Here is a 15,811-nt window from a genome sequence, read left to right as displayed (position 1 = left end):
ATGTTTTTAACCACGTACCTGAGAATGAATCTGACTGTCTGCTTTGCTTCAGGGAACTTCTTCGCTGTGAGAGCGCGCTGGCTCGATTATACTGCCGCATGGCCTTGCTCAACATCTTTGCTCCCAAGAATCCGCACACATTCACTCGCCTCTTCCACATACCTGCCATTCGTGACATCACTTTGGAACACCTGCAGCTTCTTTCCAATCAGCTGTTGGCTCCTCCCCTCCCTGGTAAGTGTCAAGGGTCTGCTCAAATTTTGTTTTTTTTTTGCTTTGGGATGGTCCTATGTGCATGAAATGGGGTACTTAGATGGCGCTTTTCTACCTTCTTTGAAGGTCCGAGCATTTTTACAGTCAGAGTCCCATTCACCCTAGACTCACACATTCACCCACTGATGGCAGCTAAAAGTGTCTGAATGGAGGCTATATTATTGATACTCCAATCTACCATTTAGGTCCCTTTTCTCCAAATTATAGAAAGCACAGACTCATTGTTAATTAAAGGAGGGGCAATAATTAGCAAAACATTTAAGGCGGAACCAATCTTTACCATTCACATTTGCTTTTGGGAAACATTGAGGTTGCACTTTTTTAAGCTTGGATGTGTTCGTTTTGATTCTTGTGCACTGTTTTAATAAAACAATGTAGCAACAGTTGAAATTCCTGCTCAATTGAATTCCTGCTGAGTGCAATCCACTGTTTTATAAATGTTACAAGCATTTGTTTTAAATTCTTACACCTTGGTGTTTGCCTGATAAACAAGTATGGGTTAACTTAACAATAAAATACAATCTTTATAGCATGGGTACTGTATATAGCGGCTGGGATGAGGGTCAGCGCCGCTAAATCTGAGGCCATGGTCCTTGACCGGAGAAAGGTAGTTTGCCATCTCTCGGTGGGTGGAGTGTCCTTGCCCCAGGTGGAGGAGTTTAAATACCTTGGGGTCTTGTTCACGAGTGAGGGAAGATCGGAGCGTGAGATTGACAGGCGGATCGGAGCGGCGTCCGTAGTTATGCGGTCGCTCTATCGGTCCGTCGTGGTGAAGAGAGAGCTGAGCCGAAAAGCAGAGCTCTCAATTTACCGGTCGATCTACGTTCCAGTACTCACCTATGGTCATGAGCTATGGGTCATGACCGAAAGAACGAGGTCCCGAATACAAGCGGCTGAAATGAGCTTCCTCCGTAGGGTGGCTGGGCGCTCCCATAGAGATAGGGTGAGAAGCTCGGTCACCCGCGGAGAGCTCGGAGTAGAACCGCTTCTCCTCCACATCGAAAGGAGCCAGTTGAGGTGGCTCGGGCATCTAGTCCGGATGCCTCCTGGACGCCTCCCTGGAGAGGTGTTCCGGGCATGTCCCACTGGGCGGAGGCCCCGGGGAAGACCCAGGACACGCTGGAGAGACTACGTCTCTCGGCTGGCCAGGGAACGTCTCGGGGTCCCCCCAGAGGAGCTGGAGGAAGTGGCTGGGGTGAGGGAAGTCTGGGCATCTCTGCTCAGTCTGCTGCCCCCGCGACCCGGTCCTGGATAAGCGGAGGAAGATGGATGGATGGATGGATGGATGGACTGTATATAGTTCCACCATGGCAAACTGACATCATATGTCTCCTGTAATGTCATTTGTATCTCAAAACTGATTTTCTCAATTCTTTTTTTCTTGCGGCAGATGGCACTATTAGTTCTAGTTCTATTCTACTGGCTCAGTCTGTGCTTCACAACCTTGAAGGCCAGAGCTGCTCTCCCACAGACCTGTTTTATCAGGGTAATGCTCAGCCCATTCGGGAATGGTTGACAGTGGCCATTACTCGTGCCTTGCATCAAGGAGAGGAGAGTCTACTGGATCTTACAAAGCAGATCTGCTGTTTTCTTCAGGTCAGCTTCGCTGTGAGTTAACGCAGTTGTCTCCAGTCACAAAGTGGTGACCATCTTTGTTGTTGATTTGAACAGAATGCACCTGAACAGTTCACATCAGAGGAGTTCCCTGTTTCGGAGTCAAAGGTTAGCATGGATGTCAGTTTTCCAGGTGCTGCATTTGTGATTGTGTCCTGCAAAGAAAGCCAGCTTGGCTGTCGCAAAGAGTAAGTTGCTTCTAACTTTGACAATCAAGAGTTACTGTGTCAGTGCAGATGTTGAAAGGTTCATTGGTTTCCTGTCTTTTCTGCTAGCTCAAGTCTGTACAAGGCTCCCTGGGCTCACGTGATGGTGTACTGCCTGGGTCACAAAGTGCGTAAAAATGGTCAGCTAAATCTAATGGAGGCTGTGTGTTACCCTCTGGATGCCTCGCCAACCAACACAGGCCTTACCCCCCCTCCCACCACCAACCAGTACCCCTCTGTCATCATACCAACGGATAAAGTGCACATTAAATTAGGTAAGTACTTTAAGTACTTACTTAAAAGATTACTTTTTAATGAATGCAGGAGCTTTTTAGAATAAAAAAATACAATAAAACCGCACTCAAATTGAGTTTTCTGTTTTCTTTGAAGGAGTGTCGCCCCCTCCTGGCGCTGTACTGGTGTTGCATTCCTTGCCACTAGAGTTCCCTCTGGCCATGGCATTTGCTGAGCAGCTACTGACATGGAAGCTGGGAGAAAGTATTGAGCGATCAGAGGACGAGTTGGACACAGTGCCCTCTTCAGTGCTGCTGCAAGTGGTGGAGCTTCTAGGTTTGATGAACTTCCTTATACTCCACTGTCAACGTTCTGATCTGTTGAGATAAAATGCAGACATATAATGTTTAACCTTTTTTTCCCCTCCTGCTCAAAGGTGGCTTGCTTTGGACCACTGACTTGGCTCCCTCCATTAAAGAACTCATCTTTCACTTGCTGGCAGAGCTTTTGAGGAAGATTCATCACTTAGAGCAACGGAAGAGTCCTACTGGTCTTTCCAGCTCCATTGCTCTGCTACTTAACCCCTGCCTTGCAGTGCTTATGGCACTGCAAACAGAGCTCCGCAAGCTTTATGATCGGGAAACTCAGGGCTGGACTGCTGGAGTGGCCGGCACTGGGGGGTCTTCATCCGGAGGTATGCCGCTGGCTTTGGGGGCTGAGCAGAGCCGGTTCTCAACGTACTTCCACGCCCTAATGGAGGTGTGTCTAGCTGTGGCAGAGGTCACTCTTCCATTGAATGTTGGCAGCTCTTCAGTGGGAACGCTGTCCTCTAACAGTGCTCCCAACCTTAGCGATTCCTCCTCATCCTCCTCATCCTCGCCAGGCCAGACACCCCAGAGCCCTAATTTGCTGTCCAAACGAAAAAAGGTAAAGATTAAGCGGGAGAGAGCTGCAGCTGCAGTGGCAGCCGTAGTTTCGGGAAAACGTGGAAGCGGAGGTGCGAGACTGTCAGAGAGCGACAGCGCCCTTCTCAACATGGCAGGCAGTAAGCCCGAGGACATGCTCTGGTTCCACCGCTGCCTCACTCTCCTCATGATCTTGCGGCACCTTGCCAGCAAGGACCCGCAGGGTCTGAGTGTGACCTGCGATGCAGTGACGGACGCCTGCCAGGCCCTGGTGGGTCCCACTGCCCACAGCCGGCTCCTCGTGCTCTCAGGAATCCCCACTCACCTGGAGGAGGCCGTGGTCCGAAATGCCATTCGCAGGGCGTGCAATTCGCACGGAGGGCTCTTCAAAGACGAAATCTTCATCCCCCTGCAGGAGGAGGATCCCAAGAAGAAAACAGGAGATGCAGCGGTAAGCCCTCAGGATGGCAAGGGAAGTTCTGAACCTGAGCGTCCATTTAATACCAGTGGAGGACCTGGAAGTCCTGATAGCTCCAGCAGCGTCACTCCAGCTATGAGTGTAAGTGCTTCGGCTTCCACCAGCCAGACCTCCATCTGCAGCTCCTCTCAGGGAGTTTCCCGCACGGCCAGTGAACTTTCTGTTGATCAGGAGCCAATAGCGGTTCCTCCTCTTTCTCATGCTGCCGCTGCGGCTGTGGCGTACACCCAGCAAGGCGCGCACGACCCTCTGACGGTGTCTAGTCAGGAGAGCCTTGATACCTCTCTGTGTAGCACAGGAAGCCTCGGCAGTTTGGGCAGCCTGGGAGAGCCTCTGGAGAACACAGAGACGACCTCGGTGGATGGCGCCTCTCTACAAACAGTCGCTTCCATGGATAACAGCGCAGCCACAGCCAGACCCATCAAAGGCTATGCAGTCATTGAGGTAGGTTGAAGTTATAAATTATTGATGGTTTATCAATTTGATTGTGGATTGATCAGAAATACTAAAGATTGCAAGAAAACCCCATCTTCTCCTAAAAACAGGTTCGCTCTCGGGCCAAAGTGGAAAAGATCCGTGCCAGCCTTTTTAACAGCAGTGACCTGATCGGCTTGTCCAGCTTGGAAGGAGAGGAAGAGCTAATGGAGTTGACAAATGAAGAGATCCTCACCGCTTCCAGTGTTAACCAAAGTTTGTTCGACACCCAGGGGAGCTCTGCTCTTGAGGACTACTTCCTGGATAAATCAATCAAAGGTTTGTGTTTGACTCTAATCAAATACGCGGAGTCATTATTGTTTTCACTTGAAACCTAAAGTATTTCATTTGTTTGTTTCAAGGGGACAAACTTGTACCCGGAGCACGAGACGTTCTCACAGACATTTTTAAGAGCTGTGTGCAGTCAGAGCAGATGCTCAGCCTCACACCAACCAAACCGGTGAAGGTGTCGGACATTTACCTCAGCAAAGAGCAGATCAACTCTCAGACTCCAGGAAACCTGCTTCATACTTTCTTCACTAATATCCGGCCTCCCAAGAAAATGCTTGAAGATCAGCTTACTCAGGTATGTAACAAGTGATTCGCAGTAAAACTCTTGTTAAAAGAGGCTTTTGCTTAGGCTGTCCCTGAATAACTTTTTATCGTTTAACAATTCATTTCTGCTCAGATCCTAAGAAAGTATGGAACAACCAAGCCGAACAAGAACAAGTACAGCAAGGCAGGAAAAGAACAGCATCAAGGGAAGGTAGTGAGTACCAAGAGACCCATTACCAAACCTCCAACAAAGGAAAAGTCTGTACTCAACAGCGTCAGGTGAGTTACTTCTCTCAAATTAAATTAACTGTTTGCAAATAATATAGAGCTGCAGTCACTACAGTAAAATATTCATTGTTTTTTGCTCCTCTTCTGCAGGACTGCACTGAGTGAGAAGAAGACAGTTTTAAAGCCCAAATCCCCAGAAAAATCCAGACCTCCTGATGAGAAAGATCTAGAAAAATCCCCTGCCAAAAAAACTGAGGGTCTGTAAAAATGAAAGATGTGCTCTGATAAGATTGGTTCTGTTGCATAGAAACAATACTGGGCCTCATTATGAGGAAATGCATTGTTTTACCTCATCAGACATACTCTAAGCCCTCAGTGGCTTTCATTAGTGAAATTTCTCCTACTTTGTGATTGCTCGTTGTTGCATAATTTGTTCACATCCCGACTGTTTCCCAGATGCAAAGATCTCTGCTTCTTTTCTTGAAGTAGCATTAATGTTCCAGATTTACTGCATGCAGCTTCCAAAAATACTAATCCACCCTCCAGCAGGGTAGAACTTCAGCACTAAGGTGAACGATATCAGGCAGGCAGCAGTTCCTCTGCAAAAACAGCACTATTTTTAACATCAAAGCTTTTGCAGAAATATTGATGTTTCCTTACTTTTACGTTGTTAGCAGACATTTGTATCCATGTTTCCTCTCAAACTGCTTCACCTTCAGCATGCAAAAATAAAGGCTGGAGGGCAAAGTTATGATGACTAATTCTGTTAACATACATCTAACTGCTGCTTTATCTAAATCTTTGTCTGTTTTTACGTTAGGATCCACGAGCCTGCTCACAGTTCCCTGTTTTTTGTTTTAGTTCCAGAGGAAAAGTTCTTGACCCTGGAAGGCTTCCACAGATTTTCTCTTGATCGTGCCAAGCAGGACGTCCGTAGCGTCTGGAGGGCCATTCTGGCCTGTGGTTATGACCTTCACTTTGAAAGGTGTGTCAATCACCACAGAGGTGCTCTACCACAGCCTGAATACCGTCACATGTATGCAGGCTTTATCAAAGCCAATTGGAAATCACTTCTTAAAAGGCTTGAGAAATTCAGCGGCAAGACACTTGTGTTTCCCTGCTTCCTTTTAAATTCATTCTAGATGGTGATGGAGTATTTAGACTCTGTTTGATTACAAGAAAATGTTGTTTTACTGCTAAACCAGAATTACACCACTCATTTATGCACACTTGTATGTCTATTTTTATCTTTTCAAATGTTTTTTTATAGTCTTTAATAATGCATATCCTCAAATTTTCCTTTTTCGATTGACTTCCGCTCTGTCTTTAGAAGTATCCCTCTCTATTTTCAGATGCACTTGTATTGATACTCGTCACGCCCAGAAGGCTTCTCGAAAGTGGAGCTTGGTGATGGATGTGGCGTTGGTGCAGTACATCAACAGATTGTGCCGACACCTGGCTATCACGCCAGCCAGACTGCACCCCCATGAAGTGTACCTGGACCCCAGTGATGCTGCTGATCCCCGTGTGGCCTGTCTGCTCAGTAAGTGCCAGCCATCATGACAAAAAGAAAGAAAGATTGTACAACAGAAAAAAGGAAATGACTGAATCCAGCTCTTCTTTTTACGACAGAGTTGGATTTGCAGGAATCCATTCTGAATGTGTATTTTGTATTGTAGAGTGTAGAAACTGGAGAAAATGCTTCAGGTTGTAATTGGTTCAGTCCTTTTTAAGTTTCAGTGTTTTGTTTGCATTTGTTTGTTGCAGACGTGCCTGTGGAGAGCTTGCGCCTGCGCTTTGCTTTGCTGCAGTCGCTCAACAACACCCTGGAGAGTTTCTTTCTCCCTCTAGTGGAGCTAAGACAGACACACACGTATCAGAACAGCATTGCCGCTCTGCTGTGTGAGGCTAAAGGTGAGCAAAATATCTGCACGTGTGAAAGGATTTCACTCATTCCTGGACTTTATGAAATTCACATCTGCCCTGTTCCCTGAAACCAGGTTTGATCTTCTACGACACTAAAGTCACTGTGATGAACAGAGTATTGAATGCTACGGTGCAGCGAACAGCTGACCATGCAGCTCCAGAAATTACTCTGGACCCTCTTGAGATTGTTGGAGGTATGTGTTCCTCTCACGTCTTCATGTTTGTTCGTTTTTTATTTGAACGTCTGATGAAGCAGAGTTAAGTTAACACTTGTGATGTATTGTGGTTTTGAACCCGCAGGTGAGATCAGATCATCAGAAAACACTTATTTCTGCCAGGCAGCACGTCAGTTATCTTGCGTGCCGTCATCCCAGCTTTGTGTAAAGCTGGCCAGCGGAGGAGACCCAACCTACGCCTTCAATATTCGCTTCACAGGAGAAGAAGTTCATGGCACAAGTTAGAAGTCCTTATGTCTGTATCCTAGACCGTTCGTGGAATCATGTTTTTTTCTTCTAAATCTGTTGCTGATGTGTGTGCACAGGTGGCTCTTTCAGGCACTTCCTGTGGCAGGTGTGTAAGGAGTTGCAGAGCTCTGCGCTCTCCCTGTTGCTCCCCTGTCCCAGTGCTTCAGCCAACCGGAACAAGGTGAAACACGATGTTCTCCTTGGAACCATGTGGTTTTTGTTACTGAGACGTATTGTCTTCTTTGTGGCCTGCTGCTGCAAGGACTTTTTTTTTCTTACCTCTTAGCACATTTTTTCTTCTCTTTGTAATGTCAAAGCATTTTTTTAAAATAAAAGTTGTCACTTGTAGCTGACTGATAACAGTTTCTTGATAAAACTTACCAATATAACCAGCTCATTAAAATATATTTTGTGCTGCTTTTAGGGGAAATACATCTTGACTCCTTGCCCTATCAGCTATGCAGAGGAACAGCTGTTGCACTTCTTTGGTCAGCTGCTTGGCATCGCCATCCGCGCAGATGTGCCCCTTCCTTTGGACTTGCTGGGTTCCTTCTGGAAGGGCCTGGTGGGCGAGCCTCTCGACCCAGAGCAGGATTTGCAGGAAGCTGATGTTCTCACTTACAACTATGTCAAGAAGTTTGAAAATGTTAGTTTTGAGTCTCAGGATCTAACTGTTCTGGTACCAGTCTGGCTCTCATGAACTATTCTGAACATTCTTCTCCTTATTTTCCAGGTGGCAGATGAAAGTGAGCTGGAAGCTCTGTGTGCTGAAATCTCCTCCCAGCACCATTCGGGGGAAAGCCCCGAGTCCCCGAGCAGACCCTGCTGCACGTTTACCTACTACACCATGACAGGTGAAGAGGTGGAGCTTTGTCAGGGAGGGCGGAGCTTCACTGTCAGGTAGACGAATAACAGGATGTTTCCGTTGACCTAATCCTAATACTGAATGTATTTTACGGATACTGGAGGTAATAGATCTCAAGTGTGCGTGTTTATTTTTGCTTGTTAAGCTGGGAGAACAAGGATGTGTATGCACGGGCGGTGAGGAGCCTCCGTCTCAGAGAGCTGCAGAATCTGGAGTGCATGACGGCGGTGCGGGCAGGACTTGGTTCCATCATCCCCCTGCAGCTGCTCACCATGCTCAGCCCGCTGGAGATAGAGCTACGCACCTGCGGCTTGCCTTACATCAACCTGGAGTTCCTCAAGGTGAAGTGTCATTAAATTCAGAAGTCGCTCCCTACATTTATTTTAATTTTACAAAAACGTTTAAAAAAAAACTCCTAGTAGCAAAGCAAGTGAGACTGCTATCAAAGAGGCTTTGATTTGTCGTCAAAGTTTGACGTTTTGATTCTTTCATCATCAGGCTCACACCATGTATCAAGTGGGTCTGATGGAGACCGACCAGCACATTGAGTTTTTTTGGACCGCCTTGGAGATGTTCACTCAGGAAGAACTCTGCAAGTTCATCAAGTTTGCATGCAACCAGGAGCGAATCCCATTCACCTGCCCCTGCAGGGACGGTGGCCCAGACACAGCCCATGTTCCCCCCTACCCCATGAAGATCGCTCCTCCTGATGGGGCTGCAGGTAATTTCTCCAGATCTCTTCTCCTCTTCCAGCTTTCCCACGTTTAGCTCCACACACAAATTTAGCTCCTAACATTTGAAAACTCAGATTTACCAAATGCAGACTGTGGTACAAATAAAAATGATGATGGGAGTGGAGATGGCAGCTTTAGGCACACACAACAATTTGTGCTTTAGTTTTCGATTAACATTTTCTTTTAAAACGTGACTGTAATGAGAAAATGCAGGCGTGGATCATAATTGCTGTCCTTTCAGTGCTGGGCGGCTGTAATAATGAAACTTGGAGATTAGGTATTTAAAAATGTTTCTAACTTTGGCTTTTGTTGGAATAAATGGGGTTTCATTTGTATACACTTATTATGAGTGCAGAAAACTGGAACATCCAGCATGGAGGCCTGTTTTTATGAATGAAGGCTGCAAGTTTTCCTCTTTTTTCTCCTTGTTCTGTTTTAAGGGAACTTATTGCTTGTTGCTTTCTTTGTCCTTGTAGAAAACCCTAAATCCACACAAAAAAAGATTCCCTAAATATCAGTTTTGAAGAGGTTCTTGCTTTTTAGGGCCACGCTTGTTTAGTCTAGGTCAGGGGTCACTAAAAGAGCCATTTAGTTCAGTTTTTTGCTGATTAAAGCCAGCAACAGCCACCAAGTCCCACCTTTCTGTTTATAAAAATAAACTTTATTTATGTTTTTTGTAGCCATTGAACTATTCACTTATAAAATGTAGATTTACAATAATTGAATTATAACAAGGTCTTATCCTCCCACATAAGAACAGACAGAACAGAACATAAAGGGTGTTTGTGTGTGTGGAGCGTGGAGGCGGTGCTGGCAGCGCAGACTCTTCCTGGAGGGGGCTGTTCCTCACTGGAATAAGTTAACCGTGAGAATTCACTCGTTTTCCTGGATTGGGAGGGCACTGGTGCTCAGAGCGCAGCTTTTTAGAGGAATAGTCAGAAAAGTGTGAATGGATCAAAATACCACTTTGGGGTTGTTTTTTGTGATTCATTAGCCTTTTAATACACTTAAAAGCTCAAAAAGTTGATTTTGTATGCTATAGGCCCTTTAAGAACTTTGCCTCTAAACAGGATTTAGATGCTTTTCTACAGCAGAAGATAAGAATATGTTGACTTACACATGAACCTGCAGGATTTCCTCCTGGAGGCCTAAGTGATCTGAACTGACTTCAGGGACTCCAACTGTATCAGGTCTTATGAAGCCTGTGGGGAGACGTGGAGGCCATTATTAGGAGACAGGCAGGCGGCAAGCCCTTGTGTAACGCTGCTAATTACACGAGGAAAATAGTGAAGCAGGCCTGGATGGACGGCGTGTGTTGACTCACCGCGATGGGGGGAAAAAAACTGTTGTTGAGCTTGAAGGCTAGCTGGCATTTGCTTGAATTTCTGTGCTCGTTCGGCACCTGTGTACGAAGCGTAGCTGCTCTGACGCTTGGTCTCATAGTGCCAACAGACATTTTACTCTTTCATCACGGCAACATCTTCAGTGTAAATCAAACAGACACACTGTCTGTTGATTTCCTTAAAGCAGTGCTTCTCAATTATTTTTTGCCACGCCCCCCTAGGAAAAAGAAAGTCCCCCCCCCATAACCCACACCCCCCCACACACACTCGCGCGGTGACAATACATTAGGTAAGTGTCTATAAAATTTGTGTAAGTATACCTAAAATTGTATCATAAAACATTGACAACGGAAAAAAAGCAATACAAATCCACTTTCAACAAATATTAACTTTATTTTGTCAAACAGAAACAGAAACAGAAATCCTGTTACAGTCTAAAACAGAAAAAAGGCTTAAATTAAAAAATCTGTCATCCTCTATTTAAACTAGAAACATTTTGACCAACTGAACCATTTGATGATGAGAGAAATAATTCAATCAATAAATAAGATTAAATGTAAATTGATCTGAAACATGAACACAGCAGCACCAATAGATTTAACCTTTTTAGTCTGAAGAAATAGATAAAAAACATTGTGCTCATTTTTATTCTAAATGATGATTCTTTATTTCTGATTTCATAAAGGGCAGCTGTTTTCCTGCATTACCTGATGTCTTTCTGTCTGTCTAACACCAACTAAACCAGTGTTTTTCAACCAGTGTGCCGCGGAACACTAGTGTGCCGCGGGCGGAACACTAGTGTGCCGCGGAACACTAGTGTGCCGCGGAACACTAGTGTGCCGCGGAACACTAGTGTGCCGCGGAACACTAGTGTGCCGCAGAACACTAGTGTTCCGCGGGTGGGAGATGGTCAAGTGCGCCGTGGAGAAATTGCCCTCATTCACTGTTTTAAAAACATTTTCCATCTCCAGGAAATCAGCTCTTTGTTCATCCAAACAGGCCCTGATAAAACACTAAGTAGTTAGGAATATAAAAGATCGTAAAATTACTTTTGCTTTGTGTTTATTTAATTCTATTAAAGACATTTTGATAAAAATCACGGTACCGCGATTTAGCTGCAGCTATAACTGTGTAAGGACAAGTCCCGCCCCTTTAACTGTCTCCGCCAATCATTCTTGAAGGCTTAATCATATGTCATCAGTCTGACCAATCAGAAGTGGTTAAAGTCTTCACTTCCTTGTTCTTAATTCTGCTGATAAAGTCGCTCAGTTCTAACAAATATACCAGCTAAAGACGAGCTTTAGCTGGTGGTTCATCTCTTAGAAAAAAACAGCCGCAACTTCCTGCTTTTTCTGCCAAAAATTCACGTGAGATTGCGGGGGGGGGGGGCGCTGTCGATCAATACAGACCATGAATTTCTGCTTTTTTTTTTTTTTTTGGATGCTGGTGTGCCGCGGGATTTTTTTCAGGGTTAAAGTGTGCCGTGGCTCAAAAAAGGTTGAAAAACACTGAACTAAACGACAGACAGACAAAGAAAACCTTGACGGAAAATAAAGACACGTCATCAAAATGTCTACAATAGTTCATAAAGAATGACATTGTAGCATGAGCTGAGGAACCTAAAGGCACGAAATGATCCTGTGTTGGGCAACAGGCAGCTCTCCTCTGCGTTCCCCGATTCACCTGGCAGACAGAGCCCACACCACCCCTCCCCTTTCTTTCTCACTCATGCGTGTGACACAGACGGGAGCAGCTGCAGGGACGGGAATTCAAAGGTTTCAGGCTGCTACAAACTATGTGATAAATCTAGCCAGTGGCGGTTCTACACTAACTTACTCCCTGGGCGAGTAACCCCACAGGCGCCCCCCGACAAATACAAAATTTGACAACATCCTGTTGTGCTCCCTATATTCTATTTAGCCATTTTACACAAAAAATGCATGAATTTTCTAGACTCGTATTACAGGGGGGTCAAACTCAGTCAAACAGGGGGCCTAAGTTAAAAACACACTTAAGGTTTTGGGCCGAAGAATATACACATTTACTGAACACACTAAAGCTAAACTTTTAAACCTTTTAAACTGAACTTTCATTCATCTTCTTTACCGTTTATTCACTTTCGGGGTCACGGGGTTGCCGGAGCCTATCCCGGCCACTTGGGCGTAGGCAAGGGATGCCCTGGACTGGTCGCCAGTCTGTCTCAGGGTAGAATATCCTCAATCACACATCCATTCACTCTCACACTCACACCTAGGGACAATTTAGAGTTGCCAATCAACCTATGAAGCATGTTTTTGGACGGTGGGAGGAAGCCAGAGATCCCGGAGAAAACCCACGCATGCACAGGGAGAACATGCAAACTCCACACAGAAAGGTCCCCTATTGATGTATTTTTCAGGTCCCCCAGCCGTGACTTGAACCGGGGGCCTTCTTGCTGTGAGGCAAGAGCGCTAACCACTGCGCCACCATGCAGCCCTAAATAACTTGTAATATTTTGCTCTCCATAGAAATATATTCTGTCAAAATTATACAAATATGAACATGCTGCAGAACAAAACAAAGAAAGCCTGGAAATATTAATAAGAAATTACAAACCAAATATTTCCGTTTTTTTTTTTTTTTGCTCTTTTATCATTTTTAGAGCATTTTTTTAGAGTTAGACTCCTGCTTCATTTTTAGCAATAATTTCTTAATGTGTGACGTCCTGTGTGTGTCTTTGTGAAACATATCAGAGGGATTAGATCTAAAAAGAAACTTATTGTGATTAATATTTTTATGTCTTATAAAACATTAAAGACTAAATCATAGAATTCATCAGTGGGATTACTCCAAAAATATTTGGCATTTCCCTAAATTTGTGCAACACCAACAACAGAAATCCTCCAAAATAACTCAATCCATAAAAAATGGTCTGCGCCCCCCACCCCTGTTACGGTTTCTGTTTCTTTGCCCTTGTAGTGTGTTTCCTTTTTGTTCTGGCATGTTTTGAGTTTAACTTCCTGACTTTGTAGGGTTTCCTGTTTCGTTTTTGTTGTGAGTTTTACTTTGGTTCCCCATCCTTCCTGATTGTGTTCACCTGTGTCTCGGTTGTCTGTATGTATTTAAATCTTGTCATTCCCTTCCTCCTGGGCTGGTCCATAGTATGTTAGTCAGTATGTTAGTCTGCTCCCCCCGTTTCGAGTGTTTCGAGTTTCTAGCCTGCCGTCTGCAGTGGTTTTGGTTTAGTGTCCTTAGTTTTGTTTATTAAAGCCCCCGTTCCCCTGCAACCTCCTGCCTCCTCTCGCTCTCTGCGCCTGGGTGCTTCCTCCCTTCTCCCCCCGTAACAACCCCCCCCCCTCCCTCTGACACACGCGGCTCCGTCTCTATGACGGGGGGCGCGTTGATTGTCAGAGTTGATTGTCAAATAGAAAAAGACTCCCAATCACATGTTAGTGTGATTCAGCCAGCCACCGGCGAGTTGCGCCCCCCTCTCGAGTTTTTTGACTTGTTATGTTCCAAAGACTGCCGCAAAGAGGTGTGGCCGCAAGCATCTTGCAGCAGAGGGCGGTGGTCACGTGCGCGTCGGGTCTGCTGTGTCAGAGCAAGTAATTGTGGGAAATAATCCCCATTGCCTGCTTTTGTCGAAATTGGGTTGAGTACGGGTGTTTGTTCTGCCTAATTCCTTTTCATGTGCCTGTTTTACGTTGTTTCACTCTGAGTTATTTCATCTGGGTTTTTTTTGCACCATAAGTGTGAAGAGGAAACAGGATGAAGACATTCTTAAGAGTGTGATGTGCCAAAATAAAAGTGTTAAGTGTCGGCAGCTGAAGCAATTTCAAATTAAAAGCACAAAGCTTCCTCTTTGAATAGAGCAGCGCATTATGTGTAACGCATAGCATCGGGCACGGCAAATGCCGCCCCCTATGAAATGCCGCCCTGGGCGACCGCCCACATCGCCCATATCAAGAACCGCCTCTGAATCTAGCCACAGGGGTTGCAAGCCAGTTACTTCTGTGCCGGTCCCAAGCCCGGATAAATAGAGAGGGTTGCGTCAGGAAGGGCATCCGGCGTAAAAATTTGCCAAAATAACCATGCGAATCATCCACAACACTTTAGACATACCGGATCGGTCGAGGCCCGGGTTAACAACGACCGCCACCGATGCTGTTAACCTACAGGGTGTCGGTGGAAATTTTACTACTGTTGGTCGAAGAAAGAGGAGAGGCAGAAGGGTCCGTGGCCAGAGAGAGAAGGGAAAAGGCAGGAACATAGGTTTGAGAATAGGGACTCTTAACGTTGGCACAATGACAGGGAAAGGCAGAGAGCTGGCAGACATGATGGAGAGAAGGAAGGTAGATGTACTGTGTGTGCAGGAGACAAGGTGGAAAGGCAGCAAGGCACGTAGTATTGGAGGAGGATACAAACTGTTCTATCATGGTGTTGATAGGAAGAGAAACGGGGTAGGAGTGATTCTGAAGGGGGAGTTTGTAAACAGTGTTCTAGAGGTGAAAAGAGTCTCAGACAGGATGATGAGCCTAAAGTTAGAAATTGAAGGGGTGATGGTGAATGTAGTCAGTGGGTATGCGCCACAGGTTGGCTGTGAGTTAGAAGTGAAGGAGAGATTCTGGAGTGAGTTGGATGAGGTCATAGAGAGTTTTCCCAGAGGAGAGAGAGTTGTTATTGGAGCAGACTTTAATGGGCATGTTGGTGAGGGCAACAGAGGTGATGAGGAGGTGATGGGCAGGTTTGGTGTGAAGGAAAGGAATCTGGAGGGAGAGATGGTGGTGGACTTTGCGAAGAGGATGGAAATGGCTGTAGTCAACACTTACTTCCAGAAGAGAGAGGAACATAGAGTGACATACAGAAGTGGGGGTAGGAGTACTCAGGTGGACTACATCCCATGTAGACGAGGTCATTTGAGAGAGGTTAATGACTGCAAAGTGGTGGTAGGAGAGAGTATAGCCAGACAGCACCGCATGGTGGTGTGTAAGATGACTCTGGAGATCAGGAAGAAGAAGAGAGGGAAAACAGAAAAGAAGACCAAGTGGTGGAAGCTACAGAATGAAGAAACTTGTGAGGAATTTAGGCAGAAGTTGAGACAGGTCCTGGGTGATCAGGATGAGCTTCCAGATGACTGGGGAAACTACAGCAGAGATTATCAGGGAAACAGGTAGGAATGTGCTAGGTGTGTCATCTGGAAAGAGGAAAGACGGTAAAGACACTTGGTGGTGGAATGAGGAAGTACAGGAATGCGTCCAGAGGAAGAGGTTGGCTAAAAGGAAGTGGGATGTAGAAAGGACTGAGGAAGGTAGACAGGAGTACAAGGAAGCGCAGCGTAGAGTGAAGAGAGAGGTGGCAAAGGCCAAACAGAAAGCTTACGATGAGCTATATGACAGGTTAGACACAAAGGAAGGAGAGAAGGACTTGTACAGGCTAGCCAGACAGAGAGACAGAGATGGGAAGGACGTGCAACAGATAAGGGTGATTAAGGACAGAGATGGAAAGGTGCTAACAACCCAGGAGAGTGTACAGA

At 45.7% G+C, this 15,811-nt stretch overlaps 1 protein-coding gene across 4 annotated transcripts in view; it reads left to right on the top strand.

Moving 5' to 3' along the window:
* The window catches only part of hectd4 (HECT domain E3 ubiquitin protein ligase 4), a 47,968-nt gene that overhangs the window by 25,286 nt on the left and 6,871 nt on the right, over positions 1 to 15,811 (top strand). For all 4 annotated transcript variants that reach the window (XM_023958576.1, XM_023958574.1, XM_023958575.1 and 1 more), the window contains exons 56-75: positions 53 to 234; positions 1,664 to 1,869; positions 1,945 to 2,075; positions 2,163 to 2,368; positions 2,484 to 2,663; positions 2,764 to 4,154; positions 4,256 to 4,463; positions 4,547 to 4,770; positions 4,873 to 5,018; positions 5,118 to 5,224; positions 5,829 to 5,952; positions 6,320 to 6,510; positions 6,735 to 6,881; positions 6,968 to 7,087; positions 7,194 to 7,349; positions 7,435 to 7,538; positions 7,782 to 8,003; positions 8,091 to 8,257; positions 8,368 to 8,563; positions 8,721 to 8,943. In XM_023958576.1, the coding sequence (XP_023814344.1) occupies positions 53 to 234; positions 1,664 to 1,869; positions 1,945 to 2,075; positions 2,163 to 2,368; positions 2,484 to 2,663; positions 2,764 to 4,154; positions 4,256 to 4,463; positions 4,547 to 4,770; positions 4,873 to 5,018; positions 5,118 to 5,224; positions 5,829 to 5,952; positions 6,320 to 6,510; positions 6,735 to 6,881; positions 6,968 to 7,087; positions 7,194 to 7,349; positions 7,435 to 7,538; positions 7,782 to 8,003; positions 8,091 to 8,257; positions 8,368 to 8,563; positions 8,721 to 8,943 (4,631 nt within the window). The remainder of the gene's footprint in view (positions 1 to 52; positions 235 to 1,663; positions 1,870 to 1,944; positions 2,076 to 2,162; positions 2,369 to 2,483; positions 2,664 to 2,763; positions 4,155 to 4,255; positions 4,464 to 4,546; positions 4,771 to 4,872; positions 5,019 to 5,117; positions 5,225 to 5,828; positions 5,953 to 6,319; positions 6,511 to 6,734; positions 6,882 to 6,967; positions 7,088 to 7,193; positions 7,350 to 7,434; positions 7,539 to 7,781; positions 8,004 to 8,090; positions 8,258 to 8,367; positions 8,564 to 8,720; positions 8,944 to 15,811) is intronic.

Source organism: Oryzias latipes, chromosome 9, assembly GCF_002234675.1.
Source record: "Oryzias latipes chromosome 9, ASM223467v1".
NCBI classification, from domain to species: Eukaryota; Metazoa; Chordata; class Actinopteri; order Beloniformes; family Adrianichthyidae; genus Oryzias; species Oryzias latipes.
The sequence above is the reverse complement of the archived record's forward strand: the minus strand, read 5'-3'. Positions and strand labels throughout refer to the sequence as shown.